This window comes from Apteryx mantelli, chromosome 5 (genome assembly GCF_036417845.1).
Source record: "Apteryx mantelli isolate bAptMan1 chromosome 5, bAptMan1.hap1, whole genome shotgun sequence".
NCBI lineage: Eukaryota > Metazoa > Chordata > Aves > Apterygiformes > Apterygidae > Apteryx > Apteryx mantelli.
In genome coordinates this window covers 53,494,666-53,509,701 of record NC_089982.1, presented here as the reverse complement: position 1 = coordinate 53,509,701, position 15,036 = coordinate 53,494,666, and the positions used below count along the sequence as shown (strand labels likewise).

Here is a 15,036-nt window from a genome sequence, read left to right as displayed (position 1 = left end):
TAGTTCCTATGAGATGTTTTTATTGAAAAGATTTTGGATAATCAGAACAGAAACAGGAAACCACAAATTATAGGAGATATTAGGAATGCATATTATAATATGACCTTAAAAAAAAGGTCCCTGTTGTTTTATTAAACATAGGCTGAAGTCCATGCAGTAGACAAACCAGCAAAATTTCAGTTGAAATCAATTTCCTCCCCCTCTCATAAAACGAGCAACTTGCTAACACAAAGCAGTCATCCTCTTTTCTTATGAAGCACCTGCATTTCCATTTGTAATAGGATTTCGTGACTTGTCCATACTCTTGCCAGTACATGGATTATGCTATTTATTCACCTAAACAGTGGGCCTGTTCTGAACGTTGTTTTATAGAGTCTGAAAATCCTGGTCCAAATCCTCACCTGAGGCAGAGTAGAATGGCTCCATAAAAGTCCTACTTGGGAGCTGATAGGATGTATTCAAAGACATGCATTTTCAATTATTTCTTATTTGTTCAATACAGTTACAGATTTCTTAATGGTTCAGTGCATTAACAATATTTTGCTTCTGAAGTTCGTTGTTGTTCTCTTCCTGCCCTTAATCACCACCTCCAAGTTCAGGTTCCTTTCATCAACTTTGGGAAAATTCAGTGGGTCAAATAATTTGTTTTCAGTTAAATAATTATCTAACAATTTCAATAGCATGTAGTTTTAGAGTAGGCTTAACAATAATATTACTGAAAGATGATATTAGTTTGATGCTTAATTACAACTCTCAGGTGAGCCTTTAAAAATAGCATAATAAAAACATCAACAAAATGCCTTCTGTAAAAACCTCATCATTATAAAATATTTTACTCTTGTTCTTAACTTGACCGTATCACCAAAGATACAGAAGATGGGTCAGCTGGTTATCACTTGCAGTATCTATCCGCTTTCAATTTTGCTCTCCTATATGGAAAGAGTAATGCAACAAGATTCAGATTAAAACAGAAGATGATTACATTTGAATACTTTATCTGCCTTAAAGCGTTAAGGAGGCATTTAAAACTTTACTTCAAAGCACATATTAAAACCTGACAATATTTGGATTTGTTTAGTAATTCTGCTTTCTTAAAACTGCTAGAACTGTAGTGTGACAAGTTAACCTTGACTTTCCTCCAGATCATCATGGATTGCATTTTGTCAGATCACTCAGAAGAATGCAGTCAGATCTAATGTGATTTGAAACTGACTTTGAAACTCAATCTGTGATGGCCAGAGAGAACTCACATCACTTGCAATTAGGCAACATCAGAAATTGTCTTCTGCAATCAGTCCATTTGCATTAGTGCAAACGTTCCTTTATGTGGTATACTGACACAAAATGTTTAAAAATTTTCTATATTTTAAGATTAAAATTTTCTATATTTTCTAAGTTTCTATATTCTTTGCTCAATAAAAAAAAAAGCTTTAATCCCACTAGATCATGCAAAGACAGTTCTTAATATAAGCTGTTTCTCTATAAACACGCAGCTCTCCCCTACCCAAAATGTTCTGGTGCCATGGGTGTTGAAACTGTTAAAAATTAGCCCAATTTTTATGAGTAAAATAAATTCTTGCATCCTTGGCAGTAAACAAACTGAAAAGACCTAGTTAAAGATTTCAACAAGAATTCATTTCTGGATAAATCCAAACCTGGGAACTTCCAGCTAAAATAGTACGAACTCAGAACAAAACCCAAAACACAAGTAGCAGGACACAGACCAGAGAGGAAAGTTTACTGAAATTCCATCTCCCTATAGTTTTTAATTAGCACATTATTTTTTGTACTTTAAAATACCTGTCAAGCAGCGTTTCATGAAAAGTGCCTTCCTTTCTGGCTTTTCTGAGGGCTTTTGTGTCTTCTTTGCTTATTTTGAGTTTTTTGTCTTGAAAACTTTGGAATTTCTTTCTATAAAGAAAAAGAAGTGTAAAAAGTGTAACTTCTCTGGAGTTTCGTGTTTCAATAAAATGGCAGCTGTAATCAGAATCTTAATGTCTATTTTGCAGTAGGCAACTTGCCTAATAAAATCCAAGCAAACCATCACAATACCATATATTGCCCTAAGGCTTCTATAGGTACAAACTACGCAAGCATTTTCGGCATTCTAAGTGGGGGTGACATGATTAGCATGAAGTGATTACAGGTTTTAGAGAGTCCCTTCAACTATCAGCATGACAAGTCAGGGAGTAAAGACCCCAATGTTTTCCTAAAACAACAGATTTGGTACTTGAGCATGGAGAAGTCACAGGGATAGCTGATTTTAGAATGCTGCCTGTTAATGGCTTTCAATTACATACACATAATTGATTTCACACTGTTTAACATTTCCTTTGTCTTCTTCTGGAACATCATCTTTCTTCTTAGCTTCTCTTTCAGCACAACTACGAATCTAGTCATTGAGAGAAAAAACAAAACAGAAAATGCATTTAAAAAAAACAAAAACAGAAGTTACAGGTTAAAGAAGACAATACATTCTTCATAAGAGAATATAAGTCACAGTAACTTTTTAAATTCTCAGATTTTCAGTTTGTTAGTTCACACCTGAAGACAACTGTAACAAAAGCAGTAGCTCTAGCCTGAAGCATGGGGTGGAAGGGTTAAGTCTAATCCTTGATACCACTGTAAATCATATAATCCCCTTCAACTCAAAGAAGCACCATGACAGTTAAAATTAGCAAGAGTAGAATAGTTTCCTATCTCTACTGGAAATACCTTAGCTTATGTAATCCCGGTGCTCATTTGCCTTTTATGAGGCAAATCACTGGACAGCTTATAGAATACAATTATAACTGTATGCTAACTGTAAACTGTAGTAAACTGGATAAGATTGAATATTCATACCAATCCTCCATTAATTGTATAATTTATACACAAATTCTATTACCTTTATCATTTCTTCTTCTCCTGCAGTTTTACTTCTGGCTTCTATGTCTCCTTCTTCATTACATCTAACAAAACGGCTGTTTGCTGCTAGTAATGCCATTTTCTTCTGCATAAATAGTATCACATATTGTTAACACAAAGAGTTTGTATATAAATCTTGATTCATAACATTTATCCTCTACGATACACGAGAAAGCTCTGTAATTGTGTTCTGTTCTTTTCTGTATTGATGCTATAACAGCTGGCTGGCTGTATTATCATCTCCTTTATTTCCGTATCGTATATAGCTGCCAAAATGCAGTAACTTGAACTATTTTAAGAACTTTTAAAGAAATATAATAAATACATGGTATTTAGGAAAATAAAAAGTTAAAAGTTATAATACTGTTGAGATTTCAAAAGGGTTTTACTTCATGGACAAAGAATATTTTACTGCCTTGATAAATAGACTTAACTCAAAATACAGTCAAATGCCAGGAATATCCAATGAATTATTCCAGACAGCTTACATCTTGGAAGACAGGTTCCCATTGCTCTCTTGATCCTATAGCATCTGAACGTCCGACAACAAGTCCATCTGAATTTATACCAAGGTATTTGCCATAACCAGACTTCAGAGCAATCCTCAAAGAGAAAATATGGGAGAACAATAAAGAATGTTTTGAATTAAAGCAATCCACAATATCCAACATTTCACAGACAGGTTATCACTTTACAGTAATTTTGAAGAGACCATTAAACATGTATTCACATCAGAAGCAAGGATAACAAAAATCAAAACTTATAGCATTTTTTTATAATACATACCTTGTATCAGACAGCTTTACAGCAGTAAACTGCTCAGGAGGACTAGGGCCTTCATCATCTGAGGGATGAATTTTCCATTACTTAGGTATGAAATATTAAACATTCCATATCTTAACCTGTTAGCACTATGGAGTTTAAAACAGCCTGATGAATTATACAACAGCTATTGCTGCATACTTACATATTATGGAAGGCTGTGATGCTAGATTTTTTGAAAATTCCTTTTGAATTTACACGCTCAAAAAAAACCCCAACAACAAAAAAAACCCCAGCAACGCAGGTGCTTATTTATGTTCATAGAGGTAGAGTGCTTGAAACAAGACACAAAATAAAGACAGTCCTTGCTTTGAGAAATTCACAACTGAGAATGTGTCGTAATTCTCCAGACGGCTATGAAAACGTTAATCTCCTTGTAATATTTTTTCCGTAACAAAACGTATTATGGTTTAGCTAAGGTAACACAAGTGACTATTCTGAAAGCCACTAGCTTCTCCATCCCTCAAAACTGAAGTGAGGTAATACTGCCATCTTTGCCTTGACCTCACTTTGAAGAAGAAATACACCTTCCGGGTTTTGAAACAGCCCTTGTTTGACTGATGGCTCTCAGATTCAGAGTGAGGGACAAGTTAATTATCTGGCCACTCTTGCAGTCCACTTAAACAACAGAAAAACAAGTATAGCAACACAAGGACTTGACAGTAAGCCTTGAAACCCATCTGACTTGAGTTTCACTCTTCAACTGATACCACAAAGATTTTATAGGATTTAATAAAAGTTATACTGCTTTTTAACTAGTAAGTGGTAAGGCTTTTAATGGATGATCATCTCCAAATCAGTTCAATTTACTGTACACATAAAAGAGCAAGAAACTAGGTAAGTGAAACTGATTAGTAGTCATTAGTTTTAAGTCATCTACATGCTACAGCTAAGATTCTTAAATTATTTTCTTACTCTTAATCTGTAAAACTGCTTATCTTTAGACCATGCTAATTTAATCAGAAACTTTTATGCCTTGCATTACTAAAACTGCCTGCCTTTCTTTTTAAACAGATTTCCCAAAACAAACCTTTATGTGGTGCTCCAAGCGTAAACAAGCCATTGTCAAGAGCATGGATGTAAGCTCCTTTGTCCATTTCTATAGCTATAGTTCCTGTAATTTCACCGAAATTACTGATGGCCCACCAGTTTCCTAAAATACAAAAACATGGTATGTAATAGAATAATTAAAACTTTTGGTTACAGTAGTTCAAGAGATGGTATTCCTGTGTCTTCTCTGAGATTTGGCATTCTAGAGATGGCAATGCACTACTGTATTATAGGATCTCTGCGCATTACATTATACTACAAAGCCAATTTAACGGTGAGCTGCTGCTGAAACAGGCAGCCTTGCTATTCTACCCCCAACCCTGCCAACCCAAGCCATGGGCTCCTGCACTTCATCCCTTCTTTGATCTGTTAGGTCACAAAGCAGGTTGATTCGGCCAGAGCTGACCCAGCAGAAGATATATCTTGCAAAAAAGGTATTTCTTCTCTGGACCAGCCTCCTGCAGTTTTTTGGCCACATCCAATTGTTAGATTCTCCAAACACAAGAGAAACAGTAAAACCATCTCTTTTGGCAGCAACTCGCTGCTAAATTATTTCATGTGAGCTATAATCCTTAGATTTAAGTTGTTCAAGCTAATTATGTGTGGACATTTGAGCCGCACAAAATCCTACCAAAGTCAAAGACAGCCCCACCCACATTCCTTGAGTGAAAGTTATTACAACTTTTATATTTTTAAATAGATAAAACAGTATACCGAGAAAATTTTGAAGTGTTTTCTGCCTAAAAGCAATAATATTAACCTGCATATAGTGCCCTCTTTCCACACAGTAAATTCTGCAAGTCAGTCTTTTTCTTGAGCAGAAATAATTGCTCCCTGTCTCCACACAACATATGAAGCTAACTGTCTTGTCCCATACAGTTATGGCTTGCAGATCAGCATATGAATTTTCCAAATCTCTTACAGCACTCTTCTGAAATCTGGGTAAACTAAAGAATTCAGAACATACATAACACTGTTTCACATTCTTCTAGCACAATAGCATGTTTTTTCATTGGTCATTTTTTGTTTGAATAGAGGAATAATGAAAACTCCTCTTGCACTACTATAGCTTTGCCCACACGCATATAATAGAAGATAATGTTTATCTTGTAAGCTGTACTATGCAGTATGTATCTGCATCCCTTTGACTTTGTGGTTAATTTTCAGTTGTTCTTGTTTGTGAAGTGAGCTGTGATGAATCAGGGACAAGAGAACTCTGAGGGGCAACAGTCTGTCAAGTTACCACTTGTGATGGAAGCCTACATACAACTTCGATCCTCCAATTTTATGAAAAAGGAAGAAATAAAATCATATTTTGTTACTGATTAATATTTGTGTTTTCAGTTTCAGTTAACAGTAACAACTTATAATGTGAATACATCACAGGCAGTTAAACGTGACATATTGAAAACAAACTGATAGTCTCCTGCTTTTGAAATGATCAGAGGCTCATCTGAGTGACCTGGTTCTCACCAGATGGCTATGAAAATGTTAATCTCCTTGTAATACTTTTTCCATAACAAAATGTATTATGGTCATAAAGTAACCAGTGACAGAGTAGGAACTGAAAACACAGCTGATCCAACTACTAATCTGCAAGTAACAGTAACACATGAGATGGATTATATATGTGGAAGTCACTCATTAAATAGTAGCATTACAGAGCTAGAAAATTCACAGATAGAGGGCAGAGGGCTCTTCTCCTGGAGCAAATACTATGGAAACAAGTGAGACTCAAGCAGATAACGATCTTGAGATTAAAAAACTACATACTCAGCTAAAAAGACAAGCATAAAATCCACCTCATTGGTGCCAAAAGTTCCACTCGGAGCCTAGAAGGCTGCAACTCGCAGGTTTACAACTTTGCCACCGCACATTATTCACACGGGGATTACATTCAGTTTAAGAAACCCTATAAAAATCCCTTCGGCTCCTGCCACCACCTGCCACTTCTGCGTTGTCACAAAACTCCTGGAAAGTGGCTCACCGACAGTGTCGAGCTGCTCTTCCGCATCCTCCTCCCTCTTCCTTTTCTTGTCCTTGTGCTTCTTCTTGCTGCGAAGGGAGACAAAGCGCGGTGGGAAGGGGCCGCGGGCGGAGGTGGGGGGAGCCCGGCCGGGGCCGCCCCCGGCTCTCACCTTTTCTCCTTCGCCCCTTTGAGGACGAGCTTGGTGGACTTGACGCAGGAATACTCTGCCATGGCGGGCTACGGCAAGCGCAGAGGGCCCGCCCCGTGACGCGCCGACGGAAGCCCCGGAGCGCCAAGCTTCGCTCGCGCGTTGCCCCGCTGGGAGCTGAGCGCGCGCATGCGCCGTGGGCAGGGCCAGCGCGGCGCGCGTGGCGCTGTGGCGTCGTGGGGGCGTGCGCGGCCCGCAGGGCGAGACGCGGGGTTTGCGGGGAAAAGTACAACGAGGGAAGTTTAAAGTTGCACTGAAAATCATATCTCGCTAGGTCCTCCGTGTCCACGCGTGGCGTGGCGTGGCGTGGCTCGGCCCGTTCCTGCGCTGGCTGCGCGGGCCGCTGGCAGAACTGCTGACGCCTGCCCGGGGGGCGCGGGCGAGGGCGAGGGCCCGCTCCGGGGGCACGTTTCCCCCTGCGTTTAAAAGCAGGCGCCAGGGGCGAGCCCGCCCGCCGGCCCGCCCGCCGCGTCGCCCAGGAGCCCGGTGGCGGCGAAGGTGGCCTTCCGCCAGCGCCGGGCGCGGCGCTGAGGGGGACTGCGGGGAAGCCCGCAAGGCCGAGGCGGGAGCGAAGCCCGTAAGTCTGCGGCATGCGCCCAGCTGCGGCTCCGTGAGGGTCATGACAGCTTGCCCTTCCCGTTAGCCTCTCGTTATTCCACAGAGCAAACTGCCTCTGGCTTTCCCCGGGACACGAGCACCGTTCCCTTGCCCTGCTCTCCTGTTAACATATCTTCTCAAAATGTACCGCTCCCTTTTCTTTCCGGTGTGGCCTTACTAACACATCTGTAACCAAACTCTGAATTAGAACAGTTGTTAACGGTTTGCATTTAGCCTTGTAGTCTGTTGTTTCCACTTCGCAACAATGGAAGGGATTTTGGTGCCTGAAAGCTTGCTTGCTTTTTCTGATTATACTAGCTTGTCAAATGAAAGATACCAGCTCAATCAAATCTTGTCTTGCATGTACGCGTACATAGATGATTGTGTTGGGTTGCTTCCTTTTTATTTCTGATGTCATAACTCATCTATGCTTTCAAACTTTTTTCAGCACCATGAAGGAACCTGCTAAAAGTGAAAGATGAAATTCTTGTATATGATTATGTCAAGACCTTTAAAGTCACTGAAATCACAGCCTGTTGATAAAAATGTGTAGCTTTCCTCAGTGAATGATACTAGAGCTTGTGGATGATCTCAGGCTTCTCTACAGGTACTTTTATCAGATCCAGGGCCCCTGGCTATCTTTCACCAAAATGCTTTTGGTGAGACATCTGTAATTTCTATCTATATACCTAACCTGACTGTTCCCATATTTTTGTTTATGGAGCTGTGTTTGAGTGGTTATATGTGCTTTGTAAAGTGAAAGGAACAGTGTGTCCTTAATGAAATTTGGAGTTTTTGGTGTGTGTCTTGTTTTGAAGTTCAAACTCTGCTAAGGATAGATTAGTGAGCTTTGTGGAGAATGAGGCTGGGAAGAGGCATGAATTTGTCGGTAAAAGAGATGTTTGAATCAAGCTGCTGGTGGATGTGTATTCGGAATACTTTGTGTGTCACGGGCACTCTACCTTCCTGCCTGTGTGTTCATCAGCAATTTGTCACTGAAAGACAGTAATCTTGCTCAATGACTGGGGAGTGGATAGCTTGAAGTAGGGTGTCACAGTAGTAGACAGTATGTGACTTTATTGATTTACTGACTCACCACGCCCTGGAACTTTTGTCTTTGCGATTAGTTCTTCCAGGAAGAGCTGAAAAAATTGAGAAAGCAAAAAGCTGCAGGCGATGACAAACTCCTTTGCTGATCAGCCCTGATTTCTGCATGGAGCTAAAGTCAGGCAAGTGTCAGGTTTGCTAAGTCTTATGTTCAGTCAGGTTGAGAAAATGTCACACATCTGACTGTATGCGAAGGGCCAAAGAAGATCCAGATTTCCAAATATAAGATCAAAATACCTAGCCAGACTGCTGGCAACCCATCCACTGCTTTCAACATCACCCTCAAGTACATTATTTTTCTTTTGTTTTCACATACTGGAGATGATTGTTTAACTTTTTATAGCAACCTTTTGATACCTTCTTCTTAGAATTTTGTAACCAATTTTAGAATGGTTGTTATTTGCTTGTGTGTTTGTTTTTGGTGGTAGATAAAATAACTTGTTCACTGTTAAAACATTTTAGTCAGTATATTCATTTTTGTACTATATTCTCATGTCTCCTGCCCTTTGAAAATTAATTCAAGCTAACCTCAGCAGCAACCAATTTTAGCAAATATAAGCATAATTGTATCTGACTGTCATTTTATCATTAAATACTTTTTTGCTGGTTCTAAACAGATATGCCTATAAGGCAGAAAGTATAATAAAGGGAATATTAAAAACAAGAGAGCAATTATATAGAAATTAAAAAAAAGTATGGAGAAAACAAATAAAGCAGAAAGAGTGCCTGTCCGCATGCTGATCACTCTGTTTCTGCATTGCATGCTTTACGCTCAAGTGTTTTTGCTCCCCCCCGCCCTTTCTTTTTAGGCCTTCGTTCTATGGAGGGCAGACCTGTAGAGATTCTTTATTGCAATCTCAAGTCTGCTTCTTTAATTGGACAACTTTATTTGTGATGTGTCTTCTCTTCTGAGCACTTAACTGTGCAACCTTAGCATTTTTTGTATATTTGTGTACTGTTGTCAGAGTGGGCCTGTATAAACTCATATAACATTACAGCACTTCAAAAGAATACAAGCACTTTCCTGGGTGGGAAGATGGGAGAGAGGAATGTAATGTTTTAGTAAGTTATGGAACAAAGATGTCTTGACCACCTTTGGTTAAGATTATAAAGCGTTGTATATTAGATGTAATCACTTCAAAGTTATTAAGAATTATCCAGGGTAAATTGCTGTTTTTTGTTGTTAACTTTTGAAAAACAAAAGTCAGAACAATTTGTATTTTAAAATACATATGTATATATATAAGTATATATATATATCATGTGATGGAAGTGCTTGGACTTTATATTCTGCTGTTTGTCCACCAGATGTTGCTATATCCACAAAAATAAGTGCAGACCAAGAAATTTGAAAAAAACAGTAGTTTCATTTGATTACAGATCACCCTTACAGATCTTGATCCTGGAAAGATACACAGATGCTTACGTTTTTGCATCAGGAATAGTCCCAGTGAGTTCAGTTAAGCTACTCACTCTGTGTAAAGTTAAGTGGCTTTGTAAGATTTCTTAGGGGCCATATCAATTATATTTGATATTTTATTTTCCCCATTATGAAGAGAAAGAGGGACAGAGACAAAGAAGGACAGTGAGACAATAAATTTCTAATTTTAAAAGAAATGTAGATTTTTTTCAGGCTCCAATAATGTATAATACGTCTTCTTGTTAGTGAATATAATTGTATTTATAATTCACTTTTTTTTTTTTTTTTAAATTTTAGTGACACCAGCAAAAAACAGGCATCAGTACATTATTTACAAAAGACAGGGAAATCTTTTCCCACAGGCAAAGTGATGCCATTAATCAGAACACTGTATCTAAAATGATATCATTTTAGAAAAGCTGTTTAAACTTTAATTTGCCAGTTAGTATTTTTGAAATTAAAACATTTCCAAAATGTGCTAGCTATGGTTGTTTAAAAAAATATAACGGCTCATTTTCTCTATAGCAATGGAAATAAATGGAGCCTTTGTGTTCGCAAATGTAAAAAACAAATCACTTTTTTAATGACTGGATTTTGTTGCCAGCTTGAAATTTGCTGTATCTTCATTTTATTTTAATGCCTAAAGAGTGAAATCATTTGCTGTCTCTCATGCAGATGGGGCAGATTGGCTAAGGTGTCATTTGCAAAATGTGCGCTTTTATCATTCGAGTTTGAAGAGGATCATTTCAAACAATGTTTCTCACAGACACTTTGGACTGATGAAATCAGAGAGCTGAGACTGAGTGTCCGTGGATATAGCCTGGTGTTATAAAAGTCTGGAGAAAGGCCTGGACAAAAATTTGAGAGCTTTGGAGTTTACTCTTGGCTTGTTTATTTAGGTTAGGAAAAACATAAATTTCTCCCAAACCAGAGAAACTTGAATTAGTTTTCCTGATAACAGAGTTGACAAATAGTTTATCTGCTTTTTTTGCTTTCATTTATAACTATGGGGCCCTTGTGAAATATCTAAGCTGCTGACTGATATAACAGCCAAGACTGATATAGTTTTGTTTACTCATTTACTGAAAGAGGGAAACCTGATGTGAGTTAGAACCAGAACAACTATTTTTTAATATTTCTCCAATGGGCAAAATACATATACTGGAACATTGCAGTGGTTTCTCATATTGTTCAACAGTGGCTGTGTGAGAATGTCGATACATCCCTGGGACGTGATGGTGTGTATTGCAGTGACATAACAGATGTAAATTAAAAGCTGATTTCATTCTTGGCATTTGAGATACTGAATGCTGAAAATGATTTTATTATAAATTCTTAATTTTAAATGTGGCCTGAGATTACCCTTAAAAAAAACCCTAAAATGTTAATGTTTGCACAGACAAATATTATCAAAATGGCACTTTTAGTGCTTAGTCAGTCCATGGTATAATATTTAGAATATTGGAAAATACAAAGGGGTTCTAAGCCTGCCTCAAGTTCGGGCAGGATGGAGCCCCAGCTCAGGTCCCCAGCCCTTGGCATCCCTGGTTCAGAGACCCTGTGTTGGTTATGTCTTCTCAGCTTCTTCCACTTTGCCTGATCACTCCTTCCCTCACCTTCCTCCACTGTGGCTCACCAAAGTTACTGTGGCTAAGTTTCTGTGGCTAGCCAGGCCTTCTCTGCATCTGGTTCTCCAGGCTGCTGCTCTCTCTGTTTGGGGTTTGGCAGTGGAGGATACACAGGGCACTTACCAAAATCCATTCTGGATTTCTGTTGGACACTGAGGGCATGAAAAAAAAAGAAAAGAAGAGGTAACCTTTAATGTACTGTAGTCTCACACAAAGGCGAACTTCATATGGTATTTGCTTAGGCTCTGCCTTTCTGATTTCTGCTCATCATTCAGAATGCCCTGTCATGTCTCCTTCTCCCAAATTATGATGTTAACTTCCACTAATTGCTCTGCTTTTTATCCTGATTTGCTAGGGAAATTTGTATATGGGTACGAATGTATTTGTATTTGTCTCTCTATTAGTCTGTGTTTTCTTGTCAGTATTTTTTTTAACTGCTGGCCAGTTTCATTCAGACTTAGCAGATGGGTTGAGGTCATGAAGACAAGCTACTGTGAGTTGTGAAACTGTGGTTAGGTAAGTAGGAAAGAGAAACCTGCAAATTTCCTGACTGCAGGAAGGGCTGCAATTTGAATTCCCATCTTATTAGAGACAGGAGAGAACCTCATGCAGAAAGGAAACTGTGAGGAAAAACTCCTAGTAAATCATAGGACACTAATGAGTGAAAAATCAAACTGCATTACTTCTAGTGCCTAAGCAACAATTTATTGCTATATACTGTAATTATATTTTTTACCAGATGGAAATTTGATTCTAAAAGTTTAGTATATTTGATTTTTTTTTTTGTCATTTTCTGACAAATGACTAGCATGTTTGGTGCAAATTTAGCTGAAAACCCCTTACCTTATTTATTGGTACTGTATTGCAAATGTGAACTTACATATAAATTATAACAGGACTGGAATCTGTGGTGTGTGTTCATATGCAGACTTTTAGCTCTCTGGGACACAGTTTTGTCTTCTCTCCCGTGGGCCTCATTTCCCTTGTTAGATGTGGCTGAATTTGTTAATCTCATTAGGAAATGCACTGGTTTCATGGAGAAATAAAATGAAGCAGTCAGTCTAGAATGAGCCCAGATTTACAGTTTCATGTATATACATTATTGTGTGGTTGTTCTTTTCTGGCATATAATCAAATTTAATTTATATCCATTTTCTATCCAGTGATTATTTTTGTCAAGTGTCTCAAAAAAGGTTTCTTCTCTTTTATATTTCTTCTATGACTTACTAGGAAATAAAACAGGTGGTTTTGCATAGTCTAGGAAACCTTCACAGCCTTCCTTCTCAGAAGTTGCTTAGAGAGGGAGCTGTAGCTCCCCTTTCCCCAGTGGTCCCGTCTGCTGGCAATGAGACTACTTCTCTTTCTTGGCCTGGGCCAAGATAGAATTGGGAAACAACCAGCCAGAATTCCTTTTTTCTGCCCCCCCCCCTTTTTTTTTCTCAAGAACATGTGACTTTACTCTGGGCTATATATTTCTCTTACCCTATGCCTTATGAGACTATATGAATGTCCTTTATAATTTCACTGGAGATATGAATTGGCAGAGCTTAAAAGGAGAATGAATCCTTGGCAGGGTGTTCATTTTCAGTGCTGCTGTCCTCCCTGGCCATAAAACTATACTTTTTCTTTGTAAATTATGTTTGTTCTCCCCCAGGATTGCCATATAATTTCCCTCTGTGTTTTTTTTTTTTAAACAAGACTGCAACATTTACCTGCTATGATTGTTTTCATTGCCCATTTGAATTTGAAGAGCTATTCTAAGTGATTTTCCTCTCTTATCCTCCATAGCTCTTGATTCTGTGTAATTTTTCCTGAATGCTGTCGCTCTTTCCCTAAAAGATAATTTTCACTAATGCAGTAGAAGTGAACATCTTTTTAAAAAATGCTTTTGTATGGATTTAGCAATTGCGGAGGTGGGAGGGAGACCTGTAGGCTATCGCTTATAGAATAGGTATAGCATAGGCAAAGACAGAAAAAGCTTTCTGCTCTGGAGGAAAGTCTCAGCTGTTCATTCTCCCTGTCTGTGCACTTTCTAGTGAATGTGTAAAATGTAAGCAACAGTGGTTCCAGTTGTGTTTTTTTTTTTTCTCTTATTAGGACAAATATAAAAGAGAAATTAAGACATTTAACTCATGCTTATTTGTGGAGGCCTGACTCAGACTGTTCTACTTGCTTCTTCATCCAAAGAGCCTTCAGATGGTAACAGTAGCTATTAGATTTTGAAGCAGTGAAAGAGATGAAAGGCAGATGTAGAAATTTCTGATCTTCACCTTAATCAGGACCATCATCAGTACCTACTTCTACTTTTGCTATTAATTTTGCCTATCATAAAACTAGTAAGTCTTGTTTGCCCATGTTTTTATGCTATGCTTTCTAAAGGCAACACAAGCAGAATGAAACAGGTTCTGAGTTTACACTCATCCTTCCTTCTTACTATTAGGAAATAAAGTTTCTAGCTCATAGCACAATATACGGAAGCTGCTTTGAAATATGGCAGCCAGTGTTGCCAACATTCAGTATTCTAATGCAGCTGTCATAATTGGCTTTTTTTAAAGCTTCAGTAACTTGAATGAATGAATGATGTGAGACCAGCTTCCATTAAAAAATGCAATCCAAAATTCCTGTCCTTCCTGGTCATGAAGAAAAGACATAAAACTTGATTGTAGGGGCTTAAAAATTTGAAAAGCAGAACAGTATAAGACCATATCTATTACTTTTTAAAATACAGCTTTTAAAGCCATTGTTGTGAGTTTTTGAGCCTGACTAATGATTGTTGAATGCTTTGTGTTGGCAACATCTGTTGGCTTGTGTCCTGTCACAGCAGGTAAATGAGTGGGAGTTGAAACTGCTGATCTTCCCACATTTTGATCCTGAGAAAAAGGAGAGAGAACATTTCAGTATGCATGAACTGCTTTCAGACTGTTTTCCCCACAACGTGCCCTCAGATACATCAGTGCTTTTCTTACAATCTAGGTGCAGCACAAAATATTTTTTCCCAATTAAGCTTTATTTTGCTGAAGGGGTCTCTCCTGCTCCTGAAAATCCCAAATCTAATTTGCCAAAGGTAAAAGTAGTCATTTTGCTGTCGCAGCTTCGTGAAACTTTTGTGACAAGCCATGAGCTGGTTTAGAACATAAAAGGTGAAGTCAGTGAGACTGGCTAAGTGTTTCAGTGCATCCCAGAGTAATATCTGGTTGGAGCAGAGTCCCAGGGAATAATCCAGGCAGAGTTTTCAGGCATGTGCAATAGGTGGAGTATAACTTACACAGTTAACATCTTAATGGAGCACCGAGCCATATCCATAGCATGCTTTGTCCTGTTTGGGAGC

General features: G+C 38.4%; 1 protein-coding gene across 1 annotated transcript; it reads right to left on the bottom strand.

Moving 5' to 3' along the window:
- On the bottom strand, window positions 1–7,000 carry FRG1 (FSHD region gene 1). Its single transcript, XM_013949575.2, has 9 exons — window positions 6,918–7,000; window positions 6,767–6,834; window positions 4,760–4,882; window positions 3,694–3,751; window positions 3,396–3,510; window positions 2,888–2,992; window positions 2,301–2,392; window positions 1,801–1,911; window positions 1–929 (listed from the first exon to the last, which is right to left on the bottom strand). Exons 1-9 carry the CDS (start codon window positions 6,977–6,979, stop codon window positions 893–895), a joined length of 771 nt encoding a protein of 256 aa, XP_013805029.1. The 5' UTR covers window positions 6,980–7,000; the 3' UTR covers window positions 1–892.
- Window positions 7,001–15,036: the final 8,036 nt, after the last annotated feature.